This window comes from Melanostigma gelatinosum (genome assembly GCF_949748355.1).
Source record: "Melanostigma gelatinosum genome assembly, chromosome: 11".
NCBI classification, from domain to species: Eukaryota; Metazoa; Chordata; class Actinopteri; order Perciformes; family Zoarcidae; genus Melanostigma; species Melanostigma gelatinosum.
In genome coordinates this window covers 22572028-22595211 of record NC_136644.1, presented here as the reverse complement: position 1 = coordinate 22595211, position 23184 = coordinate 22572028, and the positions used below count along the sequence as shown (strand labels likewise).

At 44.7% G+C, this 23184-nt stretch overlaps 3 protein-coding genes across 6 annotated transcripts; 2 read left to right on the top strand and 1 right to left on the bottom strand.

The window, feature by feature from the left end:
• The first annotated feature begins 622 nt into the window (after window positions 1-622).
• ptcd1 (pentatricopeptide repeat domain 1) lies at window positions 623-4389 on the top strand. Its single transcript, XM_079277780.1, has 8 exons — window positions 623-1178; window positions 1251-1391; window positions 1598-1816; window positions 1928-2029; window positions 2150-2821; window positions 2942-3058; window positions 3333-3515; window positions 4009-4389. The coding sequence occupies exons 1-8, from the start codon at window positions 714-716 to the stop codon at window positions 4252-4254; spliced, it is 2145 nt and encodes a 714-aa protein (XP_079133906.1). The 5' UTR covers window positions 623-713; the 3' UTR covers window positions 4255-4389.
• A 1043-nt stretch (window positions 4390-5432) lies between these two features.
• LOC306784320 (uncharacterized protein) lies at window positions 5433-15421 on the top strand. Of its 3 annotated transcripts, none has more exons than XM_079278240.1 (20): window positions 5433-5494; window positions 5826-6001; window positions 6092-6200; window positions 6287-6380; window positions 6473-6623; window positions 6719-6830; window positions 7655-7780; window positions 7924-7986; window positions 8123-8245; window positions 8340-8495; window positions 8585-8638; window positions 9221-9447; window positions 9536-9615; window positions 10470-10547; window positions 10636-10713; window positions 10795-10899; window positions 10997-11102; window positions 14176-14229; window positions 14868-14917; window positions 15033-15421. In XM_079278240.1, the coding sequence occupies exons 2-18, from the start codon at window positions 5872-5874 to the stop codon at window positions 14205-14207; spliced, it is 1824 nt and encodes a 607-aa protein (XP_079134366.1). In that variant the 5' UTR covers window positions 5433-5494; window positions 5826-5871; the 3' UTR covers window positions 14208-14229; window positions 14868-14917; window positions 15033-15421. The 3 variants fall into 3 exon arrangements, with proteins under 3 accessions (XP_079134366.1, XP_079134365.1, XP_079134367.1); XM_079278239.1 differs by having other exon boundaries at window positions 9218-9447; XM_079278241.1 differs by lacking the exons at window positions 14868-14917; window positions 15033-15421 and adding an exon at window positions 11579-11618 and having other exon boundaries at window positions 9218-9447; window positions 14176-14231.
• Window positions 13327-22726, bottom strand: smcr8b (Smith-Magenis syndrome chromosome region, candidate 8b). Of its 2 annotated transcripts, XM_079278238.1 has the most exons (7): window positions 22262-22726; window positions 20890-21302; window positions 19613-20361; window positions 19014-19463; window positions 18126-18612; window positions 17601-17902; window positions 13327-14271 (listed from the first exon to the last, which is right to left on the bottom strand). In XM_079278238.1, the coding sequence occupies exons 1-7, from the start codon at window positions 22442-22444 to the stop codon at window positions 14249-14251; spliced, it is 2607 nt and encodes an 868-aa protein (XP_079134364.1). In that variant the 5' UTR covers window positions 22445-22726; the 3' UTR covers window positions 13327-14248. The 2 variants fall into 2 exon arrangements, with proteins under 2 accessions (XP_079134364.1, XP_079134363.1); XM_079278237.1 differs by lacking the exon at window positions 13327-14271 and having other exon boundaries at window positions 16278-17902.
• Between the last annotated feature and the right edge of the window lie 458 nt (window positions 22727-23184).

The following is a 23184-nucleotide window of genomic DNA, read 5'->3' as shown; positions in this document are numbered from 1 at the left end:
TAACATCGATTTTAGTTTTTCTTAACAGAAATGTACACTTCATAATAATTTCTGCATATTATCAGCGTGTAATGAGTCGCATAATATTAAAATGTGTGCGGACACTTGTTGTGAAACTATTTATTTTACCATGGACGCTGGGGAAGCAGCTGCGTGTCTCTCTTCCACTGCTGTAACGCGGATTAAAACGTGTATCCAGGAAGCCTGTGTCCACCCTGACCACTGTGTCTCTTTCTAAAATAAATCAAACCGGCCTTTAAACAATCTTATTTGTTCTGGCTCACCGTCTTCATCTCATTGTATCCCAGGAAGAGACGCAAAAGTCAACTTTATGACCAGCTTCGGGGGGAGGGGCGTGGATTTACCTGCAGGGACGTAAAGTCAACGGCACAGGCCTACGAATCCATACCCGATAGAGTCGATCGCAGTGGGACGTCCTATTAAGACTAGATTACGCTTTATCGACAATTAATATGCCTCAGAAATAAACAGTGATATGTTTAAACCCAGTGGTGATCCATTTCAACGACCAAAGAGCCAAACAGGCCGCTTTAAAGTTCTTGATCGAGATCTATTATTCAGGTCTTGTGTAGTTTTTTTGTCATTGAAACATCGTGCGCGCAACATGACAGAAGCTACGCAGCTACCCTCAAACTAACGTTGTAAATTTGAATAGCTTGTAGTTAGCTGATGTTAGATTAAAATTGCTAAATATGTTAACGTCCGTCGCCTGTTTGTGCGCGCGAAACGGCAGGAAAGTCTCGGCCCCTGTCGCTAAATTGTCCCTGTTTTCAACGGTTAAAAACTCAACCGGGACCCTGAATCTGACACAATATGTGTCACGATATCGGTCCTCCGGGCTCGTCCTCACGCCGACTCCCTGGCAGCTGCTATCCGCCAGATCTGTGTCCCTATCGGCTGCTTCCCATGGGGGTGCCGACCCTCTGGACTCTCCTTCAGAGCCAGCTGGAGTCGACCCACCAGACCGGGAGAACTTCGGTTCCTTGTCCACCGACATGTCCTCCAGGAGGACATTCAGGAAAACCAGCCCATACATCCAGGATCTGCGGTACCGAGACGAGGATGAGGACCCTGTGAAACCTCGCAAGAGGCCCGGGAGGAGCAACACACCGTACTGGTACTTCTTACAGTGCAAGAAGCTGATCAAAGACAACAAGGTGAGTCCATTGGTCTGTCTCTCTGTCCTCTCACCTCCTTCTGTGTATTAAACATGATGTGTCCTCTCACAGCTGCAGGAGGCTTTGGACGTGTTCACCAGAGACATGCTGGCGGGAGAGAGGCTGCAGCCGGAGGAGTACAACTTCACTGTGTTGATCGGAGGCTGCGGTCGAGCTGGACAACTGAAGAAGGCCTTCAGACTCTACAATGATGTAAGGACATTTTATTCATACGCGATGTTCATGTTTAACTCTTCCTCAGGGCTTTGATTGGATCATTTGACATGTTAGAGAAATCAAGTTTATTGATAAAGCACATTTTAAAAACAACCTAAGTAAACCAAAGTGCTGTAGAATATAATGATAGAAGATGTACATTTCTTGACACAGTCAGGTAACAATGTGTGCGTGTCTTCCAGATGAAGAAGCGAGGTCTAGAGGCCACAGATGCCACCTACACCGCGCTGTTCAACGCCTGCGCCGAGTCGCCATCCAAACAAGCCGGTCTCCAGCAAGCGTTGAAGTTGGAGCAACAGCTCCGTCGCATAAACTACCCACTCAGCACCATCACGTACCACGCCCTCCTCAAGACGCACGCCATCACCAACCACCTGCAGGCCTGTATTCACACGCTCAGGGTACGACATGGGCCGACATTTGTGCGTGTGTGTGTGTGTGTGTGTGTGTGTGTGTGGAGGGTTTGCTCACCGAATTGTCGGATTTCTTTATGAGTCTCTGTATGTTTGCAGGAGATGCTGCAGAACGGCCATGCTGTAACTCAGGAGACGTTTCACTACCTGCTGATGGGCTGTTTGAAGGACAAACAAACTGGATTCAGACTGGCTTTACAGGTAGATGCGTGATTTAGAGCCACCTCACATCGGTACCTAATATCTTTGAGAGGAAAAGGACGGTTTACTCTGAGATCAACTTGTCAATATGCACCGTACCGCTTTGTTTTTTTGTTTCAGGTGTGGCGCCAGATGCTGAGGTCCGGGATTCTTCCAGACTCAAAGAACTATAACCTGCTCTTGCGAACTGCTAGAGATTGCGGGATTGGCGATCCCGCCCTGGCCAGCGGCGTGCTGCTGAGGCCCGACCGGAAGTACGAGAGGGAACGTGTGTCCCGTGTAAAGTCTGAGTCTGGACGCAAAGATGTAATAGACATTGACCTCCTGGAGAGGCAGTTGTTTATCCAACCTGACCCACACAATGACAGTCAGCGGGACAGCAGAGGCAGTGAGGAGGAGTCCCCCATTAACTCAGCCCATTTGTTGCCAGTCAGACAAATAGAAACCGCCTCACTGCCCATTGACGTGGCAGGTGATTCTGCAGCCCCTAACCTGCTGGACCTTTTTGAGGGTAAGCGGGGGGGTGTGGTCTCCCTCGGCACCGTGGATGGAGCGGCAGATAGGCTCGCCCTCATCGGAGGAGCTGGAGGATTCCTGGAGAAGATGGCCGCCAACGGACTCAGTCCGGACATCAAAACTGTGACCCTGCTGGCCGACACGATGGAGCCGGGGTACCAGTCTCTGCAGACGCTGCTGAAGGTTTCCAAGCTGCACAAAGTGAAGCTAGACGTCGCGTTCTTCAACACTGCGATTCGCAGAGCAGCCAGAGCGGGTGACCTGGAGGAGGCAAAGGTACACACACACACACACACACACACACAGTACTTTCACTTTACTTTAGTATTTTCACGTTACTTCCGACGCTTGTAAAGTGTGAGTGCATATTTTTGATGCACGTCTTTCTCTGTCCAGGCTGTGTTGAGTGTGATGCGACAGCGCCACGTGAACGTGGACGTGCAGACATTTGGAAGTCTGGCGTTGGGCTGTGAGCGGCAGCAGGACGGGCTGCAGCTGCTGAAAGACATGGAGGTGATGAAGCTCTCATCCTAACAGAATAGATGTTAAATTGAGGACTCGCGTTGTATTTGTAGACTCAAGGACAGAAAAAAAATCACACGGAGAACATAGACGGCTTAACAAAATAAAAGTGCTGATTATTACGTGCACTAAGAGATGAACTGTAACATTGTCATGTGAAATACTAACGTCAGCAGTAATCTTATTAACAGTCGTAGTAGTACTAGTGGAAGACTAATATTTTGACTTGTTTTTTTTCTTCATCTTTACATGCGTTTTATTGCAGGAGGCGGGACTTAGGCCTAACGTCCAGGTGTTCTCTGCTCTGATTGGCCGAGCAAGTCGAAGACTGGATTTTGTTTACCTAAAAACAATGCTGAAAAGCATGAGCACCATGAGTGTGTGGCCTAATGAGGTCATCATCAGACAGCTGGAGTTTGCCTCACAGTACCCTCCCAACTATAACCAGGTAAGCACCTGAGCATGAAAACATGTCTGTGTGGATGTGTAGGTGCAGTGTTTTAGCATCTTTCAGCCTAGTGGTTTGTTTTTCAGGCTGTCAGACTCTCCTCTCATTCGCCCTGTTTTCAGCCCCAGCAGGCAGTTGCTTTCAGCGAATAATGCTCTGATAAACACAACACAGTTAGCTACAAGGTGGTGAATATAATGGAGCATTTAGCTGCTAAAGAGCCAGATATTTCAGGAGTTAAAGGAGAATAATTCATATCTGACTTGCCAGGTGTCCAGAAACACGACTCTAAATTATGCTCTGTATCTTACTGGATGTGTAAACATACAAACGTTGAACTTATGAGCTTATTCCTCTGCACGTAAGTGGTCAAAAACATCAGCAGGCTATGATTAAAGTCATACTTTATATAAATGTTGTGTTGATTCATTCATATTTTATTGATTTGCCCCTCTCCTCCCCCTGTATCCTTCCTCCCTTCCATCAATCCCAGTACAAGTCCAGAAACAACTACCTGCTCCAAATCGATGGGTTCCGTGGTTTCTACCAGCAGTGGCTGAAAGACATGCCGGCTCAGAGCGCTGAGGACGATCAGGCGGAGCTGCAGTCTGAGACGGACACTGAAGAGCTGAACACAGGAGCTGCAGATGGACTCACAGCGACCCAAAGAAACCAGAGAGCAGCAGCGAGGAGATACAAGCCTCACAACAAGGACAAGAGAAGCAGCTCTGCTCTCTAACAGCACTGCGTCCTCTCTTGATCCTCTGTTGGTCTGTTTGCATTCAGCTGTGTAACTCTGGGTGGACTTCAGATCAGGGTTGTAGCTCATGGACCTTCCTTCAGTTAACTCATTGCAGATGCATTTTTCTCTACAGATCGAAATGAATGTAATTTATATTGCAATTAAAGTAAAAATTCAAGTTTGAAACCTAAATCTCGTCTTAGTTTTCTATTGCGTTTATTTTGAAACCACAATTTTAGGTAATTTGCTGAGTAATCGTGACTGATCATTTGAAAATTTGTATAGAAATGCACAATCGCATGCAAGATGCACATTGTGTGGTGGTTTTTATTTATATTTGAATCCATGTGAAGTGCATCATAAGAGGACACATATTACAGTTTGGTTTATAGAATTACAAGTTCACTGGGTGATGAGATATTTCAGATACGGTTTAAAAAGTAATGAATGAAAACATGAATAATTCTTAGAACTGACTTTCTTTGACCAAAAATGTATTTAATGACTATTCATTCCTTTTCCATCTTTTTATGCATTTGGGAGTGTTGAGGGTTACGCTTGTTGTGCCTCAACAGGACAGAGGAAATGAGTTGTTAGGTGTCTAACAATTATTATATAAACTTTCTAAAGAATGTTTTCAGAGAGAAAATGTGGATGTGTTAATTGAAAAGAAGTGTTAGGAAATGGTAATAACAATCCAATGACTTCATTTTAAAGAAGGACTTAAGAGCTGCAGAAGAGCAAATTAAAAGATTAAAAGAGCCGTTCACCTCCAGACGATAATAAGACTGATAGCTTCAATGATGGAGTGAAAACAAGAGAAAAAAGCTTTTTAATAGTTGATTATTGTAAAACAGAGGACTCAGTGAAACGTGTTGTATGTTTCGGGTCAATAATACAAAATAAATTAATTTGAGAAAAAGAAGACAATCTTGCATCAGGGAGTTACACCTGTTAATCAAGTTACTGCAGAGAAACTCGGATGACACAACCATTCTAGTATGTATTTATTTATTTTAAATAGAGAAACTAACGCTGTTCTATTAAATAATTTATTCGTTCGTTATGCATTCATCGACTGCTCCAGTAGGTGGCGGTAATACACCTATAAGCTGGTTTGCCAACCATTAATTCAGACGACAAAGAAGAAAGGGCCGTGATCGTCACATCCGGTCACGGTGAATTTGGAGAACGCCCGGGCGCTAAAAGAAAACTTCTTTAATTTTGAACAACAAAGGTAAGACAGCTGTCGCTAACAAAACTAAAACAACTACATCAACGTATTTTGTATATGTTGTACTAAAGAAGTACATTGTTTATGTTGACACAATCTGCGACCGTCTTTACACATTTAACTTTCTGTTTCCTGCCTCGCGGAAAGCTAGTAAGCTTCTTAAAAGTTCGATAATGTGGTTTGTTGTGTTCTGGAAACAAAGACACGGTAACGTCTCATCCAGATGACGTGTCCGGTATATTTTACTGACATGAATCGGTCCCTTCCCAGAATACAGACAAACCAGAGGCTCATGAAGGGTTTCATGTGTGACTCACTCACCAACATCTTACAGGACACGTGGTGGGATTGCCTTTTCTTTTCCCTGCCAAACATTTCTGATGGGTACAGCTGTGGACATTGGAGAAATCATCATCCTCAGTGATGACGATGAAGAAGACTGTAAAGAGGACATATCCTACAGTGATCCCTCGGTTCTCATTGTGGAGGTGGAGGACATGAAGAAGAGTGGTAACAGCTGTGTTTACTGTCCACACCAGCAGCATGTGAAGGTTGTTCATGTTGCAAATGGTCATCAGCTGCTTTCTTCTTGTGTTTCAGACTGTGTTGTATCTCCCAGTGCTCTGGATGAAGACCTGGTCATCACCTTCTCCCGCCGCGCTGAGGTCCTGCCTCATGCACGCTACGACTGTCCCTTGCATGCATTTACGTGAGTGAATTGTTGCATCACACATTTTGTGATATACTGACCTCCATGAGCGATGATCACACCCTCATCTCCTCTGTGCTGCTCAGGGCTACAGAATGTGAGATCAGTGCTCCTGCGGCCGGTAACCAGCTGATGTGTGATCAGTGCTTCTGTTACATCTGCGACAAGCTGGCGTCATCGGTATGTGTTGACGTAGACTTTAAACTATATACACAGCAAGAACACAGACATCAAAACTCCCTGTGTGTGTGTGTGTGCGTGTGTGTGTTCAGTGTCAGATGTGGTGTTGCTGCGGTGTGTGTCACTGCAACAGCCACAAGAGGAGCGAGTTCTGGAACAACCTGAGAAACTGCTCGCTGCTGGGAGGACTTCAGCCTTTCAACCTAACTTTGTCTGAAATAGATTCTCACCTCCGACATGCAGGTACTTAAAAACACAAATCCTCAGACTGAACCACTTGTTGTTTTTTGATTGTTATTACATTTCACCGTCACTGGGTTTGTCTTCCTCTTGTCCAGACACGATGCTGCAGAGCTTCAAACAAGGGCTCTCTGCAAAGTTCTCGTCCTTCTTGAAGGGACAGACTTTGGAGCAATGCGGTCTGGACCATTCGAACCTTCGAGTCTTCGAGTGAGTGACGGAGCAGAGCTGTCTGTGATGTGGAAAGGACACTGAAATCCATCCAGATCATCTCGCCCCATTTATGAATCGGAGATCTGTAATACATGAAAGTCATTAGGATTCATCCTCGTCCATTAACGTCTGCACCAAATGAACATCCAAAACCATGCGGTCGAAAATATGCGGACACGCAAACATTAAACCCACAAATAATTGTTGAACATTGTCATTTAAAAACCCCCAAAATGCTCCAAATGGAAGAGTGCGCTGTAGCATTAAAGGGGCACTCAACAATTTTCTCCCAAAATTTCAATTTACTTGTAATCTTATGTTCTCCCCAGAATGTTAAACTAGTTGTACAACGTCTTTGGGTCTGATGACGTTACAAACTGGAGGTGTGGAGTTTGAAAGTTGTGGGTATTTATCGAGCACAGAGGATGCTATCCAGATGCATGATGGGAAATGTAGGAGCCAGTGTTTCTGGTTATTGACATACTGGGGACTAAAAGTCAGGATGTCTGCTGCATTGATTTTGACAATTCTTACAATGTTTTTTAAATATTTATGACTTCCATATAACTTTATGGAAATGCGTAATAATAAATCACTGGAGCGCCTCTTAAATATTTGGAGCCGAACTCAAACCATCGAAAAGAGTCCAGACTGAAAAATACACACACGTATTTTGACAGACATCCACATGCAGTTAACAATTAAAATGATTGCTGCAAATACACCAACTGGCTGTTTCACCAGTCTTACTTTATGTCGTCGCTCACATTATTAACAAAAGTGAGATTTTTAGAATTCAATTTTTCTGTTTTGTTTTGCAGCTACATGCCTGTGTACGAGTTTGCGTCATCGTTCCTGAACAAAGCGGATAAACAGGAAGGCAGAGCTGCTGCCATCATGAGGCTGGGAGCCGCTGAGGACTTCGTTCTCCATTTGCGAGTCTTTGGGTGCGCACACACACACACACACACACAGACACGCAAGTACACGCACAGCATGAATAGCATTTCCTGTTCGAGATTAAATGTTTATCTTAGCAGCTTTTTTGGTCTCTGTAGTAATTTTCTTTTGTCGATATGATTCTCTACAGGACTTACATCTCACAGTCTCCCCATGAGAATGCTTTTGAATGCATACCGGTGTTACTTCGGAGGTACACACACACACACACACACACACACACACACACATATACACACACACACAGATACACACACACACAGAGAACCCATGCTGTTTCCTGTCTGAAACTGATTAACTTGGACATTTACCTTGTTTGGGTCTTCCAGGGTAATATCGTCCGTGCGGAGACAGATGGTGATGACCGATTTAACCCCGGAGTTCATCCACAAATTGGAGGATTTTTACAGGAGGTTCAATTTCCCCGTTGAGCTGAAGAGCGTGAAGAACAGGTGTGTGCGTCTTCAAACGTGTCTCCGAGGCAGCAGTTTACACATAAAAGCCTTTTCATGCATGACTGTAACTTTGTGCGTGCGCTTCATTCAGCCTGTGTGTTCGTCCGTGGGACGACGTCCTGCTGGTGTCGGTGCTGAAGGGGCAGAACGTGACGGGGGTCCGCAAAGACAAAGGCAAGAAGGACCACCTGATTGAACAGAGTTCTATAGTTCTGTTGAGAACAGAACTACTACAGCGGCAGCACAGGTACAAAACGGATACACACACACACACACACTGTTGCCTTTCACAACTGCTGATAAAACCAAAGCTGGCTGTGTTCTTACCGTCTGCAGGTACAGAGAATTGTGTCGCTACCTACGAGTCGTCGAGAGCGATGATAACCAACAGTGAGTGTTCAAATATTCCCAAATATTCCAATGGTTTAGATTGAAGTATGAGGTCACATTTACAATATTTCCGTCGACTCTTGTGATGTTAAACCACAGAAGTTGAACAGACTTGACCTCCCAGGCGGTTGGTTAAACATGAATGAAGGGTCCACTGTAAGCGTTGTAAAAAAAAAACATATGTGATATCATTTCTTTGTCATCATCCAAAATAATGTCAAGTGTATGGGTATTTTTCCAAGTAGGCCACTGACTGGTCGATACGTGCGATGCATTGAGTGGGCAACGCGCTGTGTATTGAGTGGGCCGGTCTGACAGTAAACTCCCGGGCCACTTGTCCCCCCCCCCCCTGCCTCGGAGTCTAATTTAAATTGTCTTAAAATATGCTGTAATTGAATTTACAAATATTCTTCTAGGGATCTTCATTTTCTTCTATTTTATAATGATATTGCTCCATAAAAGCAAAGCTCATGAGGGTTCCCCTGTTTTTTTTAAAGTAATTATTACAACTGTAACCGTAACATTGGCTAGATCGATACATCATTGAGACATGACCGGTGCTTTGTTCCGTTTCTCCAGCAGTTTCCAGCAGGTACGAGACCTCATCCCGTTCTTCATGTGCATGGATGGGACCTTAACGGGCGGTCAGCACAGTTTGTTCCCCTCGGTGAACGCTCCCGCCTTGCGCTTCACTCCACGCCTCTTCCTCTTTTATCTCCGCCTCTTTAAAACGGCAACAGCACCAGAGCTGGTGGTCAGTCAGTCGGCAGAGCTCTGCTTGTCTGATGCAGCGTGGCAGCCAATCAAAGGTTAGGCATGCTGTGGATGGATTATAGATTTTTACTTTCTTACCTTTTTAAAAAATAAAAAATAAGCCGACGTGTCTTCTCTCTCTAGATGCGGTGCCGCTTCCACGCGTTGTGCTGGTGAGGTTTGCTCTCCGGGTTCAGAGATGCTGCGCCGACGTCTTCACTGACGTAAGTCCGACGCGCTCGTCTCTGTTCAGTTTCACAACAAACTGTTATGACTTTCCACTTCAGTGACGCGTTACACGTACATTACTGGCATTCAGACCTCCGTGAGGAAAAGAATAATAGATTAATGAGATGATTATTTGTTTTTTGCAGGAATTTGATGTTTCAGGTCACTGATCCATTTTCAGATTTCTTTTCACTGAATGGCCGGTCAGTCTCCGATATAGTCTAATCTGTGCTGATCAAATGAACACCCATGCCTGCACCGTGATGAACTATCGTCACATCCACACTCTGTGTTTCCAACATGGCAATTTTAAAGCTCAATTTTGCAACTTTTCAAACCCTCTAAGTGACTTAATTTCTAAAAGGCAACACGTGACAAATTTTGCGACTTATTCAGACAGAAAAAGCTAAAAAACACGTTCCAGTAATTCACATTTAAATTCTTTCCCCATGCTGCGTGGAGTAATCGCAGTAACCGGCTCTTCTTAATATAACATACAAACTGTTCGTTCTTGTAAATACAGACTGATTCATAAGTTTTTGGATGAATAAATACAGAGTTGTAAATAGATAATACATTGTGGACTGTTAAGTCTGGTACAGGACATGCTAGGAGCTACCCGGACCTCTCGTCTGTCAAAGCTGTTTTTTTATGAGCTCCCAGTGACTGAATTGTCCTTCAAGACTTGACTTGTCTTTTTCCTGTTTTACATATTGTCTTTAATAGTTTATGTGCTTGTTGTGACAAAGCGATTGTCAATGATTATTTTGTCCCCTTATGTGTATGAACGTGCTATATGATTAAAGTCAGACTTGCTTGTGATTGTACGCCTGATACCTTTCTGATCCAGTCTCAGTGTTGGACCAGTTTACTGACCGTCGTCAACACACTCGCCGCTGTCCCAGAACCGAGCCCACGGTTTCTACACGTATGTATTTTTTGTTTATTAACAGCTTATTTTCCATTTGTTCCCAGCAGTAGTTGTTTACATTCTGTGTCTCATGTCTGGACTTTAGGAAGCGAAGGTTGTTGTGGAATCGATACTGCTCGACCAGCACGGGTCAAACATACAGATCCCACGTTTCTTTCAGGAGGTGAGCACGCTGTGATCTACACACGTACACGTGGCTGTTACCAGCGGGTACTAAACTGTTAGTGTGTGTTTGTGTTTACAGGTGTACCCAGATCAGGCTTTGCTGCTGTTGGTAACGGGGGCTTTATATTCGAGAATCCTTTGCACTGCTCTGAGTCCAGCCGTCCCTGTGCTCAAGACGTTTAAGGTAACTTCCTTTATTCCAAAGAGCTGAATGGTTTCCATGTTCCTTATCCCCATGAAGATCCAAAATTTTCACCCAGTAACATTTCTCCGTCTCTCAGGATAACATGTGGGCTCTCAGGTGGCTGTGGGACCGTTTGTCCTCCAGCCCAGTACGGCTGAGATCCTTCGTACAGGAGCTCTCACACGAGGTGGAGAACATGACAGGTGTGTGTGGATGTCTTTCTCATAATAATGGATCAATGCACTGAACCCTCAACATGCTTGTGTGGGGGTTGAATCGTCACAAATAGGTCAAAAATGATCAGTGCTCTTAGATATATATATTTAAGAGCAAATAAGTTATTTGCACTCATTGGCGACACCTGGTGGTAACATGAAGGCACTGCACCAACTCCTTACCTATCGTTTCAGATGTTCTTCATTTTCAGGCTGGTTTTAGTGTTTTTTTGGAGTCGTGGTGAAATAGTGTTCACGTGTAAAGTGGTACTATTTACCCGGAGAGGTTGGAAGGAGATCTACGTTCATAAAACGTTACATTTCTACATTAAAGAATCTGGAGCTAACATTAGCAGAGTACTTTTAGCACATCAATACCTAGCATTTGCACTTCTATGCTATGCTAGCTGCTGAAGGTACACTGAATGTAAACCTGCTGCTTTTGCTTTTTAATGACTGTAAAGGTAAATAAAGACCAACCCGGCTTTACAGGAACGTCATCAGGTGATGTGGTTCACTTTCACACACTGATCTCTAGCTTCTGTCTTTATCTTTTCACTGATGAATCAGTTTGACATCCTGGATATATACTTCAAACACATATTGTAGATCCTTATAATAATATTTACATAGAAGCAGCGCGTCTTAGCGACGGGTCAATTAGGAGTTTAAGTCTTGCAAACAGCGTCCACAGCCACAAAACACAGCATGTCTTTGTTTCTCTGTCTCTGTCAGATGGGGGATCAATCATTTATTTACACCATTGTATCCACTCAGTCTTCTTCAACAGAGAACTGGGACCAGTGAGTGAGATTTAATTCATAACAAAAGCACCACGACCCTTATGTGAACGCTTTCTATTTTCCTTTTACGCTGGAGTATAAAAGTCACTGAAATGCCGTGGGTCTGATCTGCTGCCTTGCTTTTGTTGGGATCTAAAGGAGCGTGTTTGGGTTATCAGCATTTAAGAAACTGAATTCTTGACATCAATAGAATTATTGATGTATGTAACAATTATTAATGATTATTAATATAAACGGGGCACCACCCTGCGAACAGGGACCAATAACCAAACGATAAAACTAAGTCTCATAATTAGTAGTCACTCATAATGTCAATAGTCTGCGTATGACTATACATTCAGTGACAGTGAAGGTTTTAAGTTCGAGCACAGGCTACTACATACAGTCTTATCAAATACATATGCACAAGTAATCACAGACGACTGCTCCTTAAAGTATAACAGAGTTTATTAAATCAAAATAATAGATGATCAGAATCAATTAATATTGCAACCAACAAACGTTATCATACAATTTTATATGCCTAAACTAAAGAATGAATAAAATGGATGAGAGTGTATGTCTGTGTGTGTGTGTGTGTGTGTGGGTCTGTGGGTGAAAAGGAGGGAGTCTTACAGCTACGCTAAAGACTACAAAGATGGCGGCGTCGAGTGACGCTGGCCAAAGGGGAGGGGCCTTAAGAACTACAGCTAAAAACTACAAAGATGGCGGAGTCGAGGGACCCGGACAAAATGGCAGTTAGGCTGCTGTATGTACTCACGTGTGCCTGGGCAGCACGTGATGTGAGGCGCTCGTTTGAACGAGGTTCCCCAGGAGTAGAACTAGGAGCTACTGTGTATGTGCGTGTTTCGTGAAAGGAGGAACGAGAAAAAAGGTGGGGGCTCATGAATCAGACTTCTGCGTGCTGTCCGCGTTGTAGTGATAATGGGGGTGTCTGGCGTATCGTACATAACGTGCCGTTGTCGGTAGAACTGCCAGCAGTTATGTACAATAGCCGAGATTCCACACTTCACTCACAGAGCTGATTTAATGAGCAGAGAATACTACACGAAGTGTAGTAAAACCAATGAAAAGAAATCAAATAAATCCCAAGCAAACAGTCATAGTTGATACACGAATACAGCGGAGCTTCTCTGCTCCGTAATGATTGCGTAATACCTCAATATCACGCGACAGTCTTAAACACACAAAAACACGGGAATATCAACATATAAATGAATGGCCTGAATTAAACTTAAGTTAATTTAAGCTAAGCTATGCCCAAATGCCAAGAATCTTACTTGTAGATGCTTCGTTGCAACGTTGAAGGGTTCGTGAGCAAAGTTGTTCTTTTTCTTCGAGAGGAAGGGGGGGGGGGGGTGCTTCTCAGCGCGGCGTTGAGCTGGCGCTGTTTCGGTCTGTCGTGGCGTGGCTCGGCTGGAGCAAACGCAGACGTGATCTGTCCTCGCGGCAGGGAGGACAGTTTTCTAACTTCGGCTGACGCCGTGGTCCGTGCGTCTTACCGGGAATCGTCGGTGAAGGAGGGAGGCGTTGTCGTCTTTCCTTCGCCGGAATGTGTGCACCAAAAGAAAAAGAAACAAAAAGCGCTGAACTGATCGCTGAAGCAGATTCGTTATCGTGGGCTGTTTCATCCAGCGAAACGGCTTGTCAGGGTTTGAGTAGGGTTGAAGGGCCGTTGCTTCCTCGTGGCCAGCGTTGCGCTGGCGGGGAAAGTTGGTTCTTCTGTGGCCTGGACGGGGGGTGTCCGAGCGAAGAGAGCGTGGTGTGCTCCCTGTTCGACGGAGGTCGACGGGAAAAAGCTGGTTCTTCTGTGGCCTGGACGGGGGTGTCCGAGCGAAGAGCCTTGTGTGCCTCCTGTTACCCCGGAGGGAGAGTTGGAAAAAGCTATGAGGTGGGGGCAGCAGAGAGTTTTATAGAACAGTGGCCGAACCACAGGGGTCCTCGGGTCTCTTGGCTCTCGGCCAATGAGATTGCCGCGGTTACCATGGTTATTTGGGGGGGGGGAATTCACACCTGAGTGTGAAATCCCTTTGCTCTCCTCAAACTACAAGTCAGGATGAGACCTTTGCTTGAAAAAGCGAAGGCCTGATTGTCTTTGTCCACAGCACATGTTGAAGCCATTTATCAGACCCCAACACTTTACATGACCTCTCCTGATGTGGCACCTACTGTAAGTTGCGCTGTCACATGTGGTGATCCTTCACAATGCGTCTTCAGTGTTGTGGTGTTGAGTTAACCCTTTGTGTCTCCTCATGTAGACCGGCCAGTGGCTGTAAAACTCTACTCGTGAAGGCCCCGTCGAAGTGTCGGCTGTAAGTACCACAACTGTCATCAGCTGTTTCCTCCTCTGGGTCCTTTAAAAAAAAAAAAATTTCATAATGCACCTCTTTAGTTGTGGCTCATGTATTTTCTTTTTGAGAGCAAACTGTAAATCAGATAATAGTTGTCGTCTTCCCCGGCCCATTACCACCACCAGCTGTTAAAGGTACAATGTGTAAGATATGGCTGGAATCTTCATCTTGTAGTAACGATGAACTATTATTATCAACCGCATGGGAGAGGGTACAGTGTTGACAAGTCAAAGACGTGTATGTCTTGTGTTGTAGAGATATCTACTGATATGTGCACGCTAACCAGTTAGCCCCAGCCTGCCCTGTCCTGTAATGCCACTTGATAGTGAGTCAGTGTAGCGTCCAGTCTGCCCTCACGCCAACATGAGAGGACTAAGTAGAGCTGCTTTAATCCAGTAAACTCTCCCAAACCGTACAGCTCCCGGTCAGTAACACGGTAAACACGCAAGGTTTTTTAACTTGAATGACAGTTTAGATTAATCCTAATTGGTCTCAATACATTTCAGTGAGTCGACTAATTGATTAATTGGCTTATCGTATCAGTACTCGTCCTAATAAAGTTTGAAATAATCTGTTAGTGTTTTTTTTCATCCCTCAAGGTGGATCTGCTCTCTGACTACTGGCCCGGTTTTCGTAAAACAATCAAACTGTAAGTGTTGCTTCTCAGTTTTGTATTTGATATCAAGCCTCCTTTTTAACTCCCAACAGCTGATCATTCATGCTGAAATACATGTTTTTTTTCTTTGTCCTTTCGGTTGTTGCAGCTGGGCCTGATTCCAGACTGATGGAGAACAGTGGAGAGCTGGAGGAGCCACAAGATGACGTCTGAAATGTTTTATTCAGCCGTCGGGATGGAACTGGACAGATGGAGAGACTTCCTCATTGTTCTTCTTTCATGACGTCATAGAGACACTTTATGTTGCTTCATTCTTCAATGACTTGATCAGTTCATTATGCTGATGATCTAAAGTTAAGCTCTGCACTGTTGGATTTTTTTATGTTCTGTTAATGAACTTTTGAAAATGCTTTTGGGTGTTATCTTTTGTTACAAATGCTCATAAGATGCAATGTTTTTGCTTGTTGCTTAATTTAGAATGGTAATGTAAAATATGAGATTTTATTTTCAGAATAAATAAATGTATACTAAACTCTTTTTGACACTGTAGTGACTTTCTTACTTTTTATGAAATACTAACTTGAAAAATACGACATACTATACTATGATTTTTTTTATGACACTTGACATATATTGACTATATTGATGACTTTTTAAACTTTTGTTGACCTACTTTTGCCTTTTTGACATATACTATGACCTTTTTTACTTTTCATGATGTAATAAACTACATTTGTTCTACTTTTGTTTGACATACCATGTTTGTTTCTAATTTGTATGACACCTTTTATGATATATTATACAATGACTAATGACAAACTACCCTATATTTTTCTAATGGCTTTACATTATGACTTTTTCAGACATACTGTGACGTTTTAACACTATACCACAACTTTTATACTACACTGTTCATAGACTATAACCTTTACATTATATTGCTCCTGAAGACTTATGAACCCACACTGGCTTCTCATCTTAACACACAGTTAATCGATCAATCCCATGTGTTCTCGGTTATTTTAGTGAGTAAACTAATTGATGAACTGGCTTCTCCACGTAGGACTGATCCTCTCCCATTACTTTCACATTTACATATAAAACAACCAAAGTAAGTGTTTGATATAAAGCGTCTTTATAATCAACAGCTGAAATCATGTTTCTGTTCTTCTGGTGGTGGTTTTAATTGAGTGGTGCTTATGTTCATGACTATTAAAATTACTGTTGGATATTAACTTTTAATGCATACGAGGCAATCATGTCTCGGCAAATAAAAGTAGAAAGTGACTGTTTTCATGCTTTGACGCTGTTTTTTATTGCTTATGTTGCTCAATTTAGAATTCAGAGTAAATACACACATGCTAAACTTGGCTCATATTTGCATCGATCAATCAGTCAAATTACTAAAATAACAGTGAAGCGTTAAACAGAAGGAAGACGTCCTGTTCATTTAATTTGACTAAAAGTACATGGCACAGTCCTGAAAGATATTCTGTTGTTTTAAAATCATTTTATCTTTAACCTTTAACCTTTCCCGTATTCAGAGTCAGCTAAAACTTGCAGTACACAAGGTTTGTGCAGTAAAAGGGTTTAAACTAAATCTTCTGCTGCTCAAATTATGTTTAAAAACATATAATACATAAATCACATGTGGGTTACTATGGCAAGTATAATGTGAGCCAAGCTAAATGTAATGTGTAGCTCATTTTAAGTCGAAATAGATTTTTTAAATTAGACAGAAGCTCCTCCTTTTTCAGACTTCAGGGAAAAGTTCGACAGTTTGAGAAATGGCACACAACCTCCCTGTAAAATGGCAGTTTGTCTTTCGGTTTTTGTTACCATTGGATCTGTATTTCTAGTCTTTGTGCTAAGCTAAGTTAGCCTGCTGCTGGCTTTAGCTTCATTGTTACCGTACAGACATGAATGGACTGAAGGGAGACAAATTTCATTTCTCGTCTAATTTCTAGTGTTTTAATTTCCACATGAACCGGTGAAATTACTCGAAAAAGGTTTCTTGCCGTTAGAAATTGGCAATTCAGCTGAACTGTGCGTGTTTTAAGAGAACAGTCATGTTAAATGAACAGCTGGCATAAACCCTGAGACAACCAGTCACTTATTCTAATGCAGCTGAAGTTAAAATAACAGAGCAAGTTACAGTCAATGCTGTTTATAAAACGTAAATAATTACCAGTCCATGTAGAACCACCAAGATCCGCCAACGACAAGCAACAACTATGCTGGCTGAACAGTAACCTCACATCGGTCACAGTGTTCACATGTGGCTCAATTATCTTAAATTACAAAGAGGTCACGTGTGATTCTGTAATCCTTCATTTTAAAAACACACTCCAATAAAAGAAGTACTTCATTGATTGAGCCAGCACTCGTGCACTTGTTCACAGTCATCCAAAGAGACACGACCCACGGAATAAAAACACAAATCAGTAAAAGTCATGCAAGCACACAACATTCAACACTGCAGATAAAAACACACGTGTGATTCCTCAGTGCCAGACGGCACAACTCATTGCATTTGACTGCAGGTATTATTATAGACCATCTTTATGTTGTTTGTCCATCCAGTGTTATGCTGCATATGTATTTCTGTGCAGGTGCATCGAGTTGTAAGAGATCCTTAAAACCGGTGGCCCACGTCCTGCGTGGTGCTGTTTGATGAGGTCACTAAGGAAACGCATCACTCGCAAATCGTACTCACTGCTGCAACATACTGGCGCGGACGGGAAGTCCTTTTCTCCTGCGCCGGTGTTTGGACGACGCGGAGCAGGATTACACGTGTACAGCAGAGCCTGGTTGGCCAGCGCAGTCAGGCAGCTCTCCAGGTGCAGCAGGTAGGTGATGCCTCGGCTGATGCCGGTGTGAGGATCGGCCAGTCTGCCGATGAGGGAGCCGGAGTACGACGGACAGCGCAGTGTCCTCTGGTCCAGATCCAACAGCGCCAAATACCGAGTGTAGCGAGTCAGAGAGTGGAGGATGCTGGCCGAAGAGCTGGAGGATGACCTGGACAGAAAGAAGAGGAGAGGATGGAACAGAACGGATTGTTTTTGCCACTTGGGGAGCAGCCAACAGAAGATGTAAACACAACATTTTGTCACGAATACTGATGTAAGGGCAGCGTTAGTACTGTGAATGTACAAAATAACTGGAGTGAAAGTACTCTGGTGAAGCTCAAAATGCATTTTTTGGTAAACGTCAGTGCAGGTTAACGTGTCACATGGAGTACCTGTGTAGTCCTATTAGTCTCCAGGTGAGCAGGTCGCTCAGCTGGAGCGGCGAGGTCAAACACAGCATCACGGCGTTCCCATCAGGACCAGGAGCCGGCAGGAAGAGGCTCAGAGCGTCCACCAGCTTTCTGACCGAACTCTCGTCTCCGCCGATGACGACCAGCGGCCGACCGCTCAGGAGACAAAACACGGCATGCTGGGAGAATGAGTTCTGTTTGAGGAAGCGGAGGGCTCTGAGTCCCGCCTTCCTCCTCCTCCTCCTCCTCCTCTGATCTAAGCGGGCGCTGCTGTGGACGGTTTGGGTGAGAGAGAGCGGGTCCGAGGAGCCGGTGACGCTGGTGCAGTCGGACCCCTCGTCGATGCTCAGCAGCCTGAGAGGAGCGCTGGGCGGAGACCACCGGTCAGCCTCAGCCGTGAAGTGGACATGACCCCGCGCAGCCCGATGGACTTCAGACCACTGAGGCGTCGACTCCACTGCTTCTTCAACTAACAAAACAGTTCCACTGCACGTTAAAGAATATATTTGCAGTAGTTTTGTCCCTCATTCCTATTTGTAATAATAACATTTTATCATCAAGTTATTCTCGAGATTCGGCAACAAAGGGGGAAAGAAACACGAGTCAGCAAGTACAAGAAATAATGGCCAAAAATACAAAAAATAGAGCCTTAATAAACCTGAGTTATCATTTGATAAAATATAACTGCAGATCTGTAATTATCAAAGAAATGATTTATTTACTCCATGGAATACATTACTGTGTGAATCATTTGCAGCCGACCGGTCTCTGTTTGTATTTCGTCTCAAAACTCCTGCACTTTACTGTGAGACAGTCTTAAATCTTGTTTTAACGGGGCTTGAGACACGAGTGTTGAAGCAGATGCTTTACCTTGCAGTAGTTTGGACATCTTGTCTTCATGGACTCGATTGCTCTTCAAACAATTGAAGACCGTCTCCTCTTTCCCTAGAACTTCACCACCACCAGCTATTTGCTTAAAGGCCTCTCCTCTGTCAACACGACCGTCATCTTCCTGAGCAGCCTCTCTGTTTTCGTCCTCATTTAATGAGGCAGTCGGTGTCTTCTCCTCTTTAAGGACACTGTCAGACGTACACTCTGTCCGTGTCTCCTCCTCGATCTCAGAGCCGTTACTCAGAGGTTGGTGCGCCGCTTCTTCCTCCGTGATGGCGGTGAGGTCGTCGGGACAGATGGACTCGGTGGTGCTCAGCACCTCGATGCTGTCCTCGCTGTTGGCTCGTCTGGCGTACGTTCGCTCGCTTCTGGAGCCTGAATCTACTGCGGCTCGCCTGTAAGAGGTGTCCGTCATCCCAACTGGTGTTTCTGTTGAAGAGGGAACCGTGTCATTAACTGATCACCTGTACAATGTGTGCTAAAATGACACCATATCCCAGAGTTTAAGGTGAAATCTATAAATTGCCACCATCATTCTAATAAAACTATTGAAATAACCAACTAGTTGCTCTTCGTACCTCTGCTGTCAGATCCAGCGCCGACGTGCTGCGTCCGGTAGGACTTCTCCGTCCCGAGCACTTCAATGCTGTCGCCGCTGCTCACACTTCCTGTCATATCTGTGGGAACATTGGGGTCAGGGGCGACTGTCCCGGCTTCTCCCGCCTCCAGTTTGATGGGGATCTCCTCCACGCAGGAGCAGAATGAGTCCAGGCTCATCGGTTCTGATTGAAACGCCTCCGCACCGCTCCCGCTCGATGTCGCCCTCTGCAGCTCCGCCTCAGCGCTCTCCTCCTCCTCATCTCCGTCCTCCGGGCTCCACAAGTCAAACAGGAAGCTGGTGAGCGTGATCCTCCGGGACGACGACCGCGCGACCCGAGCCGTTCGCAGCACACTCCTGTCGCCACGTAGGCGGCGCTCCGTGTCAGCGAGCTGCTCCTTCATCAGCGTCAGGAAGTAGTCGTTGCAAAGCTCCTCCAGAGGCTTCAGGCGGCTCTCAGAAGACCTGCGGGAAGTGGAAGTGGGGGGGCAGCGCTTAGGAGGCAGTAACGCAGTCGGATCAGCGAGGGAGTCGGCTGGGTCGTAAGGCAGGAAGTCAGGCTGTTTCATCTTCCTGTTTGGGTAGGAAGTGACCTGCCGGAGGAGGTCTCTATGATGTAAGATGTGATGCTCCACAGCTTCAAGCTCATCTGCTTCATCTCCCTCCTCTGTGGACCCATTGGTCGCCATCGGAAGTTCTGCCTCCTGTAGCAGAGTCAACCGTGTGTACCTGGAACAGTCGAGAGTTTATTCAGTCAAACGGCGTTCTACTGCCCTCTTTGGTTAAATGATTCCAGCCTGCTCTGTTGCACCTGTAACCACACCCAACAGTGATGTCACAGGGGCCGGGAGTACACCTGTGCATCACTGCAGCGAGGTCAGAAGGTGAACCACCGGAGGTCAGAAAGGATGGTCGGCCGAACACAGACACATCACAAAAGGTGTCACTTGTCTCACAGATTACAGTCCGACTGATGTTTTGCGGGAAGAGAGTTTTCTTTTTTATCTTTAGATATTGATATATTCCAAAGAGGCTGGAGCAATTTTTACCATTCACACTGCATTCCCTTCACTCGTTTATAATTTAAAATGTGAAGATAGCCCTTACAACGTCAGTTAATATCAATAATCTCTTATCAGGCAACGAATTGGCCAATATGGATATATCAATGACAAGATAATATCAGCCAAGCAGTCAGTGGTGGAGCTCTAACACATCGGTATATTGTTATTCAATCAAAGCACATCAGACTCTTACTCGAGCTCCTGTAGTTTCCTCTGCAGCTCCATAGAAAACGCTTGTCTGTTTCCCGTCTTGAGGCTTTCGGAGGCCTTCGAGAAGCCGGCCGACAGTTCAGAGAAGTTCTCCATCAGCTTGTTCTGGTCCGAGCACACGTACGCCATGCAGAAGGGACGCACCATGCCCCGGGCCTCCAGGTCATACAGGGTCACGTGGTGAACGTACGCGAACGCGTCCTCCGCCGAATCGCCCAGGACCACTTTGGAGTCCTCGCTGAAGTTGAGGCGGGGCCCGGCGGAGGCAGGATGGGCCTGGCCGGGACCGGAGGCCTGGTAGTCCACCGACATGATGCGGACAGAGAAGTGGTTGAGGTCAAACGATCCGATGACGCTGGGGACGTCCGGTATTGTGAGTACAGGTCTGGGTCCCACCTACGGATCAGAAAATATGGAAAAATCACTGACTCATTCAGCCGTGTGATGTGTGGAGGAGAGTCGTCCCTCTGAGAGAACACTGATGTTTTAAATAACACCGGTGTGTTTTAATCCCTGTCTGTGTACGATGGCTGCTTTGTGTGGCCGACTGCTCATCTTGTGAACGTGTCGTTTGTTCTCGGCTCTTTCTTGCATTAGAGATCTAAATCTCATTCATACTTCCTAAATAGAATCAACTCATCATGTGCTGCGACACCATTACAGAAACTGAGCTGCAACGTTCATTTTGTTGAGAAAATGCACCACAAAACATAACATAACAACACAACAAATGTATGAAATAATTATAAAATAATTAGACATTCCAAGCTTCCTTTTTTGTGAACTTAAGTACTTTACTAAAATTAAATAACGAATGAAACACCGGTAATCCACATGTGTGAATGCCGTTTGGTGAAAATAATTAAGCAATGTTTATCATCACTGTTATTTAAGGTTACACTACAGAACTATGACACTACATGCCTTATTTTAACTTATGCCACTTTATATACATCTGCTTTATTATTCGACACCTTGTATCCCATAAGTATTATACATTATATTCTTCACTTTGTTACTTCTCACAGGAATAAGAGGAAACGGCACTCTTGGTTGTAGTCGGGGGGGTTTTGCACATTTTCAACATTATTGCATAAAGAACATTTATGTACACTGGCCTCTGGTATTGTTCTGTGTCGAGCTTCTTATTTGGATTTATTGCATATTTTTATTTTACTTACTGATTTGTTTATAGCTTTAATATGTGCATCCTTTTGCTGCAGTACCACATTTTATTTCCCAGGAGATCAGTCTTATCTTAAGTACCTGACAGATACTGTTTAACGATTTTCAAAACACACCAGTACATCAGGAACTGGTCTTTCAAACGTTGTATCCAAACTAAAAACACACACCTGCTCTGAGAATTCGGCCACCAGTATGAAGTCTCTGTGGAACTGGGCGCTGGAGGTCCAGGGGTTGGATGGAGGTAGAAGGGGGACCGAGAGTTCTTCAGGTAGACTCTCCTCCTGGTCCGCCTCTCCTTCCCCGAACCCCTCAGTGCCGGTGAAGGCCAGCAGGTCCGGTGACCCGATCATCGTCAGACCATGGGGGGGGTCAACATCGCGGTGATCCGGTGCTGCCCCCGGCCTTCCGTCGGTGAGTCAGCTGTTCACACGGGACGCAACAACAACAGCCGGAGAGTTCAAAAGTTGTTGCGCAGTTTGCAGACTGCAACCACGAAGCTAAAAAGGCAGTACGAGTGTAAACCGTTAACTCTCCGCTCCCGTTGAACAACAGTCACGTAAACAAGGGGCGTTTTCAGGAACAGACTTCAGAGAAAACTTAAAACGGAGAAGCGAAACTTTCCTGCGGGCGAGAGTCACACGGTTAGCCGGGATTTGTGTTCCTCTTTCCCGCAGTGAGCTAACGTCCGCCCCCCGCCCCGCCCCGCGGGGGAGTATCATTTTGTTCATCTCATTTATATCAGTGAGGGGAGGCAGATCAGCAATCTGTAAACCAGTGAAATCTTAGAAATGTAAAAGACAAGTACACATTAAATACATCTTAAACGTATTAACATTTTTAATTAATTACTCATAACTATGTTTTTATTAGTGTATAATGATCTGAAACTAAGAATAGCCAACATTTACAACATGCTTGGTGAGGTATTGAGTGGAATGCAATCTGCAACCTCACCACAAGATGCCACTACATCCTACACACTGCTACTTTAAGGTGAAATAAAAAGAATTGTGTTCATCAGGTAGGTCAGTAATGGCTTCAGCGTATGGATGTAGTGGAGTGAAACAAACACAAAACCTTAACCAGAACA